The sequence below is a fragment of the Anneissia japonica genome, unplaced genomic scaffold (genome assembly GCF_011630105.1).
Source record: "Anneissia japonica isolate Jap-2015-1 unplaced genomic scaffold, ASM1163010v1 scaffold3867_len840240_cov202, whole genome shotgun sequence".
Taxonomy (NCBI): domain Eukaryota; kingdom Metazoa; phylum Echinodermata; class Crinoidea; order Comatulida; family Comatulidae; genus Anneissia; species Anneissia japonica.
The window spans coordinates 395,232-407,390 of NW_022715965.1; the positions used below are offsets into that span (position 1 = coordinate 395,232).

The following is a 12,159-nucleotide window of genomic DNA, read 5'->3' on the forward strand; positions in this document are numbered from 1 at the left end:
GGGTGTGGACCCCTTGTCGGGGAACTTGGACCCTTCGTCGGGAAATTCATGGCGCGCTCCTGTCTAGTTAACATTTCCTCTCTTGAAACTCTCTTAATTAAAGGTGGAGATCGGAATCCGAATTTTCGGATTGGAAAGCCTACCGACCGATCAGAAAGTCGGATCAGTAGGCCTATGTTAATAAGAGGGACGCTGGTGTTCAGCGCATAGGAAACGCGGTCCGAATTCCGGTTCGGATCCAATGTGAATACAGCTTTTAAGCGCTGGACAGAATAAAATCTGCGTATGCAAAAACAACCAGCCAACAACAATGGCAGCTTCACCAGTCCAATAATTTGTAATAAGTATCGCATTCTAATAAGCGCTTATGTCGAATAGACACACCACACCCACTGAAGATTATTTTGTCTTTTACAGTACATGTACAGGCTACTATTATTATTTTTCTTGATGATGATGATAATCTTATAATTCTATAATAATCACAATAATATAATTTCCCTATTATGTTTATAGAAGTAAATTTTAAAAAGTTACCCATCAATGGCTCCACTCAATCTCCAACTTCTACAAGTGTTGAAGCTACGTTGGCATTAAGCACTATTGCAACCGATTCTAGTAAGTAAGAATTTCGGAAAGATATCCTCAGTTTGAGTCTGGTTTTCACAAAATCGCTACACGCTCTCACAGACACCTTTCGGCGACACTGATTGGCTTGGTCGGAGACACTACGCAGTGTAGCGGTTGTAAAGTGGGAAAAAAAACACTAGGGCAACAGTGTAGCGATATCATGGAAATCAGGCTTTACAACAACGACGAAACATGTTTAAGATGCTGATGAATTGAAAAGAAGAAGAAGAACAAGAAGAAGAAGAAGAAGATGATGATGATGATGATGATGATGATGATGATGATGATGTTGATGATGGTAATAATGATAATAATAATAATATGATGATGATGATGATGGTGGTGGTGGTGGTGGTGGTGGTGATGATGATGATGGTGATGATGATGACAATAACCCCGACGCCGACGAGGATGATGAAATAATAAAACACTATTAAGAAAAACAAACAAAACATTAAGTTTTCATTTGAGAGAGCAGTTTAGTTCAGCCGGCTAATCTGGTGGTATCCACTGTGTGTGCGCTGAACAGTGGAGATCTCTAGGTCCCCGGTTCAATTCCCATCGCTGCCTCTCCTTGTGTTTCAGCTGGAAGTCTGAAATGCAAGTTACAATAGCGCACCGTCTTTTGGATGAGACGTTTAAGCCGTTTGTCCTGTGCACGTTAAAGAATGCACCCAGTACACTATTCGGAAAAGAGTAGGGGATTGTCTGCCGGTGTACTGCTCAATCACCACCAGAAGGACCACACTAGAACTAAGTCTTCTTAAGGCCAACTCAGACAGCGTCGGCCGACGCAGCCCGACCCGATTTATCGTCGGGGACAGCCTTAAGCCGTCGTGAGAAATTTAATATTCTACAACGCGACTGCCACCGACGCACACCATCTCGTCTGCGTTTAACTCACACACAGACCCGACGCGACAACAAATCGCGTTGGGCAGCGCCGTACGACGCTGTCTGAGTTGGCCTTTAGACTTTCGTGGGCTATCCTGGTGTTTACACCGAATAAACCCAAATCCATTCTCCAAATAAAGAATTCATTGATTATACGAATTAACTCTTTCTTTGTATATATTGTTTGTTAGAAACTGAATACAAAGGGGAAACTTTAATAAGCTACAAAACCTTCGAAAATCTACTGACAACATCATCGAAACGGTGAGTTACCCTATTTAGTTCAATACTCGGGCGATTTTATAGATCCTTCTGCTAATAGAGGACGATTGGACTTCTTTTTAAAGTGCGTCTGTCTTCAGTCTCTCTAGTCCATTGCAAAAACATTTATTTATTTTCGAATTTTGATTTCAAAATTAACTTTTTTAATATATTTTTTTAGCATTTTATTTATTATTATTTATTATATTTTTACATCATTATATTTTTAGGCCTATTTTTTTTTTTTTTTTTTTTTTTTTTTTTTTTTTTTTTTTTTTTTTTTTTTTTGGTAGCCTTTTTTTTTGGAGAAAACATGTAACTCGGATTGGCACCGGTATCTTTTTCTTATGTAATACAGGCTTTTCAAAACACACCATTACGTGATCAGCAAACTGGTTTCATACTCTGTGTCACCAACATCTAACGAACTGTCAATTCCAATCCAAGTGGAAGATGGTAACCGGAATACCCCGAATTGGACATGCGGGTTTGTCATCAATAAACCCAATGACAGGTCAGTGTGTAATGTTAAAATTATGTAATAATATCTAACCAGCCCATATCAAACTAAAACAATGAATTGCTCAAAAGTGATAACATAAGCTATCAACTGCCAGTGTGACCAGATCGTCACAAATCGTTAAAGATAATTTTGCAGTAAAACTTACATTTTTATTACAAAATTATCGTTTCAATTTTCTATTGAAAGCCAACAATTTACTTTAATAAAGCGTACATTGTTGGCCTAATATAAATATGATTAAAAATAAAATAATAATTATTATTATCAATAAGACTTAGTACATCATCATATTTCAACAACTGATATTTTTTTTTTCAATTCTAAACCCAATGTAGTGTATGGAGTATAGAAGGCATTAATAAGACGTCTGAAAATGAAACCACAGTTACGTGTTTGTTCAATCACCATGGCACGTTCGCAGTCTTGGTAAGTGATATTTCTGATTGTAATAGAGATAACCCAAAATCAATCAGATGTTGCTATTTACATGATATCCATGTCTACCCCCACGTGCGTGTTAGTTACGCGTGCATACGCTACGTCATAGCGTTAAGAACGTGCGGATAAATTATGTTATGGGGAGCAACAGTTCAGAATAGTTAAGTGAGTAGCACATAGCATTGATATGCATTGGAATTTTAAAAATTTAGTGGCAAAACAGGGGGGTCACGTGCCCCTGTGCCCCTGCTGGATCCGCCCCTGATTGCTGGAAGGTGATCTCAGAATGTTTATATTAAAAATAGGGCTTGTAGGGCTACCGCTTTGATAGAAGTGTATATATTTGATTGCTTGAAGACGCATGACATAATTCATGTTAAATAAGTATGTTAATATTTATCCATGATTTTTGTTATTGTTCTTATTTTCTACTGAAGGGTTGTATCCCGCCTTCATTGCCATGGCAGGTAAAAACCGCCCTCGCCATATCAATCCTCATAATTATCTTCGTATTCATAGTGTTAGTGTACGTCAACAGGTAAGTCTGATACAACATTTTAAAATCATAATGCAAACGTTAGGCCTCTCTTCACCTACTTCGTAGTGCGCATGCTTAATTATTCATAAATCTTTTATTGCGCATGTACTTTGAACATGTCGAATACGCAGGAAGATTATATACAATATCATGTTATGATAAGTAACAACAAAGAACTTAAATAGGAATTAATGAATTAATTTGGAATGACGATGTTTTAAAAGACCGCTTCAAAAACGTATAAGTCTAATGACACTAATACTGTAAATTTATTGTGGTTTGTCGTCGTTCAACCACGAATCCTACAAAACCCTATAAAAACCCTATAAACAGCCGAAATAGTGTCTAATTCACAGGTACTATTCCGTAGGCCTATTTGTTATTTTGGTTTTCGGTACGATATTTTTTACATATTCCAACTCTCAGTATATTGTAGACCATTTGATTATTTAATTTTCATATTTGTTTTTCTTCTGATCAGACTGTACTTTTCAGATATAATAATTTTGGTGTTATGTATCCTGGTTACGCTGTTTTTTGAACAGATCTTTATTGTAAGTGGAGCATTCGCAGTCTGCAACAGGGTAAGTTTTCTAGTAGGGTATGTGTCTCATATAGGTCTATTTTTTATTTCTTACGTTTTGTAAATCAATTAAAAAGGAATGTATTCCTTGTATGAATCGTCATCTGTTAAAGAAAATGTGTCGCTATTTTAACGCGTCCGCAGTTGAGCCGTCAAACTTCCGTGGGACGAGAACTGCGTCTGGCGAGGTCGGTCGCCCATCGGCTGTGCCGGCGCGTGGCCTTGGCTGCTGAGACATCATGTGAACACTTTTAGATAACCTTATTGATTTCTATCGTTTTTAATTTTTTTTTTCAGCATACATGTAAGGCAATGGCGTTGATTATTCATTTCTTTGATTTGTCCATTTTCTTTTGGATATTTGGTCAATCAGTCCAAATAGCACTGAAGGTTAGTCTTATGTTAGTCAATTATTAATATTATAAATAATTATAATTTATTATTATTATTATGCTATGAACAGTATTTTAAATAACATGAATATATATAAATAATAAATGTAAAATTGGCCTATACAGTATAGCATTATTATTAGTAATATTATTATTAGGCCTTGTAATTAAAACATTAACAATAATAGAACTATACTGAATTTCTGATACACAATTTTTTTTTATTTGTGAAATATTCCTACCATAATACTCAATACTTTTATAGTAATATGAAATGAATTATTTCATATATTTTTATATTGTTTCATATAGTTTCATAATTGAGAAATTGAGTTATTGGCCTAAAACTGATGTCCTAGCAAAAACTACATGCCTTGCAAATAAATAATTAAATGCATATTTTAATAAATATATAAAATAAAAATTAATAACGTTTATTTAAAAAATGCGCAATTATATTATGAATATACGTAAGTTTATTAAAAATTGTCTCAATCGCTTTGACAACGCTTTTGATTCAGATATCTTATGTCACAATGGAGTCAGGCGGTATAATGCAATACTGTGCCTTAGGATGGATAACTCCTGCCTTTATTGTCGCTAGCGCCGTTGGACTCGTTCAAGGCGATTACGAAAACGGTCAATAGTAAGTTTACTAAAGCTGGGTTTCCATACAATCGCTACACTCTATCGCCGACAGCGTTAGATGAAGCTCGGTTTCCATAGAAACGCTGACACTGTCGGCGACATTCGCCGACAGTTTCGGGAAGGTTGAACTTGGTTCAATTTTGCCGATTGCGTTGAAAATGAATCGGGGTGCATTCCCGATTGCGTCAGGGCAGTTAGCAATTAACCCTGATTCGGCTGCAACGCAATCGGCGAAGTTGAACTAAGTTCAACTTTCCCGACAACTGTCGGTGACTGTCGCCGATCAGGTGAGCGATTCTATGGAAACCGAGCTTGATGCTGATTGGTCGGTCGAATCGGAGAGACTTCCCGATTGCGTCGGGGACTACTACGCAGTACAGTACAACGATTGCATTGAAAACACTGTAGCGACGATGTAGCGATTTTAAGGGAGCCAGACTTTACTTGCAGCTTACAGATCCCTTTAGCGCCAAGTGGCGCACAGGGCATTCACATCCGCCATCCCGTCCTGTCTGATGACTTCTGTGCCGCTTCTCCCCAAGTTTTCCATCCGAATGCCCGTCTCTCTTTACCGAAAGTTGCCATGTGTATTTTGGTCTACCAACGCTCCTTTTTCTCACCTTTGTCCAACTTAAAACCACTCACCAGTCATCCATACTAACCTTCCTAAGTATAATGGCGAATCCATTGCCACCTTCTTGCTTTAATAGTACAAGATATGTGTGTCTTCCAGTCCTTTGGTAATAGTAAGTTTAAAAAACATTATTTATTATTACTGGTATTTATATTGAATTTAAAAAAAACTATGTATAAATTTAATAAGTAATTATTGAAATCTTTTAAATTAGGCTTTCTTAAAATATTGACAATGTAACAAGTAGGGCCTACACATTGGCATTAAATTATAAACAGCACATCACATACCCAAGTTATTATTGTCATTAAAATTATTATCATTTACTGTATTTTTACTAAAGAATAGGTAATGATATGCCTAGTACCTGTATCACTTTGCATGAAGAATAAATACTTAGTTTAAGCTCGTAATTTCTTTTGTAGCTGTGCCGTTTCAAAGACATCACATGCTTCTCTTGGTCCAATCGTCTGCGTGGTTGTGGTAAGTTCACTTTAAACTAAATTGGACAATCGAACAATCAGCTTGTATGATGTGTGCTATAGACAAACACGAATACACAAACATTTTAAAAAGAAATATGAATTGTGTTATGTTATTGCTTTAAATGAAGAGATATATTTTCTCCATGGTTCTTATTAAAGCTGACCTTAGATTTAGAATGTCCTATACAATGTAATTGCATTGGATAATGGCCAACCACTAAGCTCCACCCCTTGGATATTGTTACTAAGGTCCCACGACCGCGTGAAGGTACGTTTGTGGCTGTGAAGATGCGCGTACTCGTGACTCTGTTCTGATTGGCCAATTGTTTTGATTGACATTTTGATTCATTACGCTAAAGACTTCAATCTTTAGAGCTTAATTAATGTTACCAAAAGTGGCCTTCCTGACCATCATTAGGCGCGGCCTGAGCATACAATTTGATCTTAAAAATGTAATTTTATAATATTCATGTTTATCATCTTTTCCTAAGTGTAACTACATCTGTTTAGTGTACCTCATCTATGGGTACAACTACATCCGGCGGTCCGACAACAAAGCATACGCTGTTATTAGAACTACCAAGTAAGTAATAACAGTAATGTATAGGCCTTTGTCATAAATAATAAATATACCATGGACAACGATAATGATGGATAGATATCATTATCATCATTATATTTCCTGTGAGAGTGACCGATGATGGGGGATTTTAACATAATATGCCTACAGTGTACTAATACATTATTAATAATTTAATTTACCGCAAATCTAGTCAATTCACCAGCACTGTCACGGACCTTCGGCGTCAGATGGATACAATATTGAATAACAGTAGATATTATGATAAGCAGAACTTATGGATAAGCACTATTGCTTTTAGTAGGGTCCCAACCTCCTGCGATTCGTGGGTATCTCTCCTTGAAATCGGTAACTAAACAACGTCATTAGTCTTACTAACTTTTAAACTTTGGTTTTGTATTTTAGGTGCAGCATAATTGCCAATGGGATAATTGTAACGTTGATGTTCATTTCATGGTCATTATGGACTTCAGCTATCGACGAGCAGACCAATGTGTACTACTGGCTGTGGGCCATATCGGTCCTTATCCTGGTCAGTATTCACAAAAGCTGTAATGGACAATAATAACTGTTTCATAAAGATACAATTGTTTGTATATTATTTATTTGAACATACACATTTAAATTGGTGCCACTCAATAACGATTGGTGCGATCATCTTACTTCAATATACAAAGGAAATCTATAATAAAAGATATAATCAGCTTCATATAGGCCTATGCTTCGGTATATAATTGCTTTGCTTTTTATATAGGCCTAGGCCTATTGTACAATGTCGTTTTAAACTGAATCTGTATGAGGAATATTTATATATTTTATTAAATCTTGTAGGGGTCCTCTGTGCTTCTCTTCTATGGAGTGTACAATCCGGAGGTAAGAAATATTGTAGGCTGCAGTTGGTCTATAACATTTATTTAAAACAACAATTTTCAACGTGTCTCAACGATAGGCCTAGCTGTGCGATTCAGTAAATCTCGGGCTACACGCATATTACTATTAAAATCACGATGTTCTTCGCGCAACATTACAAGCCAATTACCAGAATAAAAATTTTAAGATGCAACAACCATTATAATAAAATGTGGAATTAAAATATTTTCTTTGCTAGCACACGAATACTGAACTCTATCTTGAAGTTCAAAACCCTGTGATAGTTTCAATTGCGCATAGGCCTATGTCAAGGGTTAATATATCGTGTATACAAACATTCGAGGATAGTACATAACATTTAATGGTTAAATTTCTACTGCATATTATTGTTTTTCTCTCTTTTTTCAGGTACGGTCTGAAATTCTACGTAGGTTTGGTCGCATATCCGCCGTTCAAGACGGCTCCGTCGTTGGTCGTGCCGCCAGAAGCCAACATCAATTGAACGAGGCGATTCGTCTCAGTCAAATCATCGAGAATAGTGTCGTTCGCGAGCAGGACAGTGTCGTCGGTGGCGTGGACTGTGACCAAATTACAAACGATTCCACAATATCACTAACGCAAACCATGACGTCAACGTTGCAGAGAGTTGGTTTTCGGAAATCTCGTCTTGGACCGAGCACCGCGAATGCAAAGTCGTCAGAGGGTACAACGTCTAATATTGGAAGTGCCTGAACTATTTTTATATGAACCATTATATAACGGCTACACAGACGGAATACAGTAACAGGCTACGCTGATAAAGATATTCAGGAAGGCCAACGGCGAAAAGGCAGTCTACAGTCCGAAACCACTCATGGAATATATTAACAGCTGTTATGTATTGAAGTACCTGAACTTAAAAAGCATGATGACGGAGTTGATTGTGCAATATAAATTTTATTGATAATTTGAAGGTTATGTTAATATAGGCCTACATTCTGTATTGTCTACCCTTTCGGTTAAAGTCTTGTGGGGAGCGATCGTTTATGGTTGCTACACCAATGTTATGGAACTTGTTACCTAAATCTATTCGTGAGTCACCTTCTGTCACAATTTTTAAAGAACGACTGGAGACCCATTTATTCATGTCCCTTTAATCTATTTTTTCTTTCCATTTCTAGTTTTTCTATAGCTTTAACTAGGATAGAGGCGCCCGAATCCGGGATGGCGGAGACTCAACAGGTGCTGACTATCAGTTCAATTGATTGAACCCTAGCTAGTTAGCGACGAGGTCGTATCCCCATACTTTGGTTTGGGTGCTGGCATGGATTTTAAATTTCACTTCATTTATTACTTTGTGGTTTTGGTTTCCATTCCATCTTTACACTTGCCTTTTGATAGCGCTTGAGACTCTTTGTATTTTGCGCTCTATAAATTGAAACCATTATCCATTAACTATTACATTTATACTTTTATTAAACACTAGCTTATATACTGCATTGGAAAAATACATACTGTATAAAAACCGTAGTATAGGCCCAGTGTACACAATTTGGATCATATGCATTTTAAAGAACACAGTAGACCTACATTTTTAGACGAGTAGGGGTTACCCCGGTGTACTGGTTCATACAGCACCTGTTGTGGACAGACGAGAGTAGCTTGATCGGACACAAAGATCAGACACGGAGAGACCCTTAGGGGGGAAGCAAGTTACTGCGCGAGAGCTAGTCCACACCTCGAGCGCTTTGAGACCGTTTCAGTCTAAATATTAATTCAACTACATAACATTACGCATGTCTACATTATTGGCATTTAGGGAGCTTTCGATTGCACGACGACGGTAGGGCGTAGAACGTAATGACGTCACTTAAAGTTATCTGCGCATGCGAGAACGTTAAGGTCGCTTCGTCGAGTAGATTCTGGAACGCAATTTAGTCAAATCAAATATGCAGAGACTTCTCTATACAGGAACTCTAGTAGAGACGTACGTAGGACGACTGATAGGACGGTCACGCATGAGTGATTCCGTTCTAGCATCGCGTCGTCGCACAAATAGAAAGCTCTCTATTATTGCACTATATTTCACAAAGCAAAATAGAAACAAACCTGATGTTCTGCCTTATTTATTACTCGCTAGGATACTCCAGGGAACTTGGAAGTGAAGATCAATCAATAAATATTGCATTAATAATGGAAGAATATTCATGCTGCGACTTAAGCACTACTGATTTATCGAGATGCATAATTAACATGACGAATATTAAACACACTGCGATGATGTATCATGAAATATGAGACAAAACTAGGTCTATGCCTGAGCTAGCTTAAAGTAACAATTATTGGCGTAGCAAATTACGGCCTTTTTCTGCTTGTGATTGTAATGATTTTGGCATATTATGTATATTAATAGGATAAAATATTTGAATCTTTATTAGCAAGTCAATATTAATTTTGTTATGAAAATACAATGTAATTTAAAACAAGGGCTGCTGTAGTTTAGACTTTTATACCATAATTAAATTTCATCATTTTTACCAGGGGTGGCGCTGTAGTAAAACTGTCTCAAGTCCACAATTTCCCAGCCCGAATTTCATACTTGCTTGGCAACGCCAAGGTATTTACCGATAAATTGTATCGGAAAGATAGTTATAATTAATTAATTAATTAAATATCGTGATCGCATTCTTCATGATATCATCACAATGATTATTTTCATGTAGATGATTATAGTAGGCCTGAACACAAAACCACTGCCACTGAATTTTGTTTTGCTAGTAGCGGTAAGGTAGTTGTGTTCTACATTGATGTGAGATAAGATAAGATAAGATAAAATTTATTGGTTCTCTCTTTTATAACAGAGGAATACTCTCGCGCAGGAGAGGTTCGACCTGTAGGCCTACAACAGTTACAAAACAACAACTGACAATATATACAAATGAATGTGGTTATGTAAAGTTGGTTCATAAGAACGACTGCCAAAATGCTTGCCAGATTTTGTTCCTGTAAACTTACCTAATCACTCTTCCTCCGGTAGATCATGGTATTATTTAAATCTCTCTGTTTAAAGCATGTATGACAGAGGCGTGTCTAGGAATACTAACACGGGGGGGGGGCTGATGGAGAAGAAGAGGAGGTTAAAAGGCTCGAAGATTAATTTTTGCTCAATTTGTACAGGGTTGTCTTGCTGCTCCAGACGCCCTACCGTATAGCTCCACTGTATATAAAGACTATTAATATGCACTATATAGGCCTATATAGAAATGGAAGATCATATCATTGCAATTGTAAAAAAAATAGCCTATACTGCTAAACCACAATCTAATTTAAGCACGAAAATTCAAGAACAATACTTTAATTTATATATTTGAAATTCATTAGAACAAGAAAAAAAAAAGGTTCCTTGGCAATTAACGGAGTTTTAACACGTACTATTTATAGTAAAGTCATTAACAGATCACGTTTTATTGAAAGTTTTTAACCATGTGGTTCTATGATTTAACCGAAATGGAGGTAGACAATAATCTGACCATTTAAGCAGCTTGATGCAGATTATCAATTACTTTTTCAAAGTCTAGTATCACGGCTTCACCTGGACAATAGGGAATTTTCGGAAGCTTACGAAAACAATAAGGAATACGGTTACGTCATCAAAACCCTTCCCCTACGGTTTCATACCTGTCACAACGTACGCGATTGATGTCCTTTGCATCAATCAAGGATTGCATTCAGTTTGTACAGCATAATAGCGAATGCTTTAGGCACGGATGCCGGTAATGATGACGTATTCGTATTCGTTATTATATCGTTTGCGTAAAGTTGTGAAATTTCCCTGGTGTCTACAATATGGGTGGGATTAGGTCTCAATTTGTAGTTTTCAAGCATAGACTAAACGAACTTCATATAGCCAAGATATGGACTGGTGTGATACATTTTTACGACAATATTTTATTAAATCTGTTTGTGATTCTGCTATTCTTTATTTATAGTAGTCATTTACTGGATATAATTCAGTAGTTTTCTCAAATGGCCCAGTTACATTGGTAAACAATATAAAATATGTAATATACATTAAAGACCCAATATGGAAAAAATTAAAAGTTTATGTTGAAGATAATGATAATGATGATTTTAACACTGATGATGATGATGATGATGATGATGATGATGATGATGGTAATGATAATGATATAAATAATTAATGAGAATAAATAATAAAGACAGTACTTATAAAATTGCGTCACCTATTGATAATTGATAGGAACTTTATGTAGGTCTACATTCAGTGTTTTTTTGTCGCCATTATATCGAGGATTGTTTTCTCTTTAAAGATTTTCCAATTAAGATGATCTCGGACACTATTTTGAATAACATCAAGAACCGGGTAAGGTTTTATCGATGACTTTAACTCCTTCTGTTGCTCCTTTGGCAAATTTTCCATGAAGAATTGTTTGTTTAGTATAACGCATTCAGCACCTTTGCTCACCTAAAATTAAAAACAAAAACACGAAATAATGCTGTTAGATGCATGAACTCATTTTTTAATAGTTTATTCAAAATTGAATCCAAACATGGAGAGTATATACAAAATCAAAACAAAAACATCACTAAACATCAAAATACAAGAAATCATGCACATGGAATGAATAATTGACAATAGCAATGACAATAATTCAATAATATATTCAATAATATTATAACTAT

The 12,159-nt window shown here is 36.3% G+C and overlaps 2 protein-coding genes across 2 annotated transcripts in view; one reads left to right on the forward strand and one right to left on the reverse strand.

Annotated features, from left to right (window-relative positions):
• The window catches only part of LOC117109519 (adhesion G protein-coupled receptor L3-like), a 24,177-nt gene extending 12,747 nt beyond the window's left edge, over positions 1-11,430 (forward strand). Inside the window, exons 6-18 of the mRNA XM_033251893.1 lie at positions 517-618; positions 1,716-1,788; positions 2,144-2,299; positions 2,644-2,734; positions 3,184-3,284; positions 3,766-3,868; positions 4,165-4,257; positions 4,781-4,905; positions 5,967-6,024; positions 6,518-6,609; positions 7,012-7,138; positions 7,438-7,479; positions 7,885-11,430. Of these exons, the coding sequence (XP_033107784.1) occupies positions 517-618; positions 1,716-1,788; positions 2,144-2,299; positions 2,644-2,734; positions 3,184-3,284; positions 3,766-3,868; positions 4,165-4,257; positions 4,781-4,905; positions 5,967-6,024; positions 6,518-6,609; positions 7,012-7,138; positions 7,438-7,479; positions 7,885-8,208 (1,487 nt within the window). The 3' untranslated portion in view covers positions 8,209-11,430. The remainder of the gene's footprint in view (positions 1-516; positions 619-1,715; positions 1,789-2,143; positions 2,300-2,643; positions 2,735-3,183; positions 3,285-3,765; positions 3,869-4,164; positions 4,258-4,780; positions 4,906-5,966; positions 6,025-6,517; positions 6,610-7,011; positions 7,139-7,437; positions 7,480-7,884) is intronic.
• Positions 9,566-12,159, reverse strand: part of LOC117109521 (cyclic nucleotide-binding domain-containing protein 2-like) — a 12,351-nt gene continuing 9,757 nt past the window's right edge. Inside the window, exon 15 of the mRNA XM_033251896.1 lies at positions 9,566-11,941. Within this exon, the coding sequence (XP_033107787.1) occupies positions 11,738-11,941 (204 nt within the window). The 3' untranslated portion in view covers positions 9,566-11,737. The remainder of the gene's footprint in view (positions 11,942-12,159) is intronic.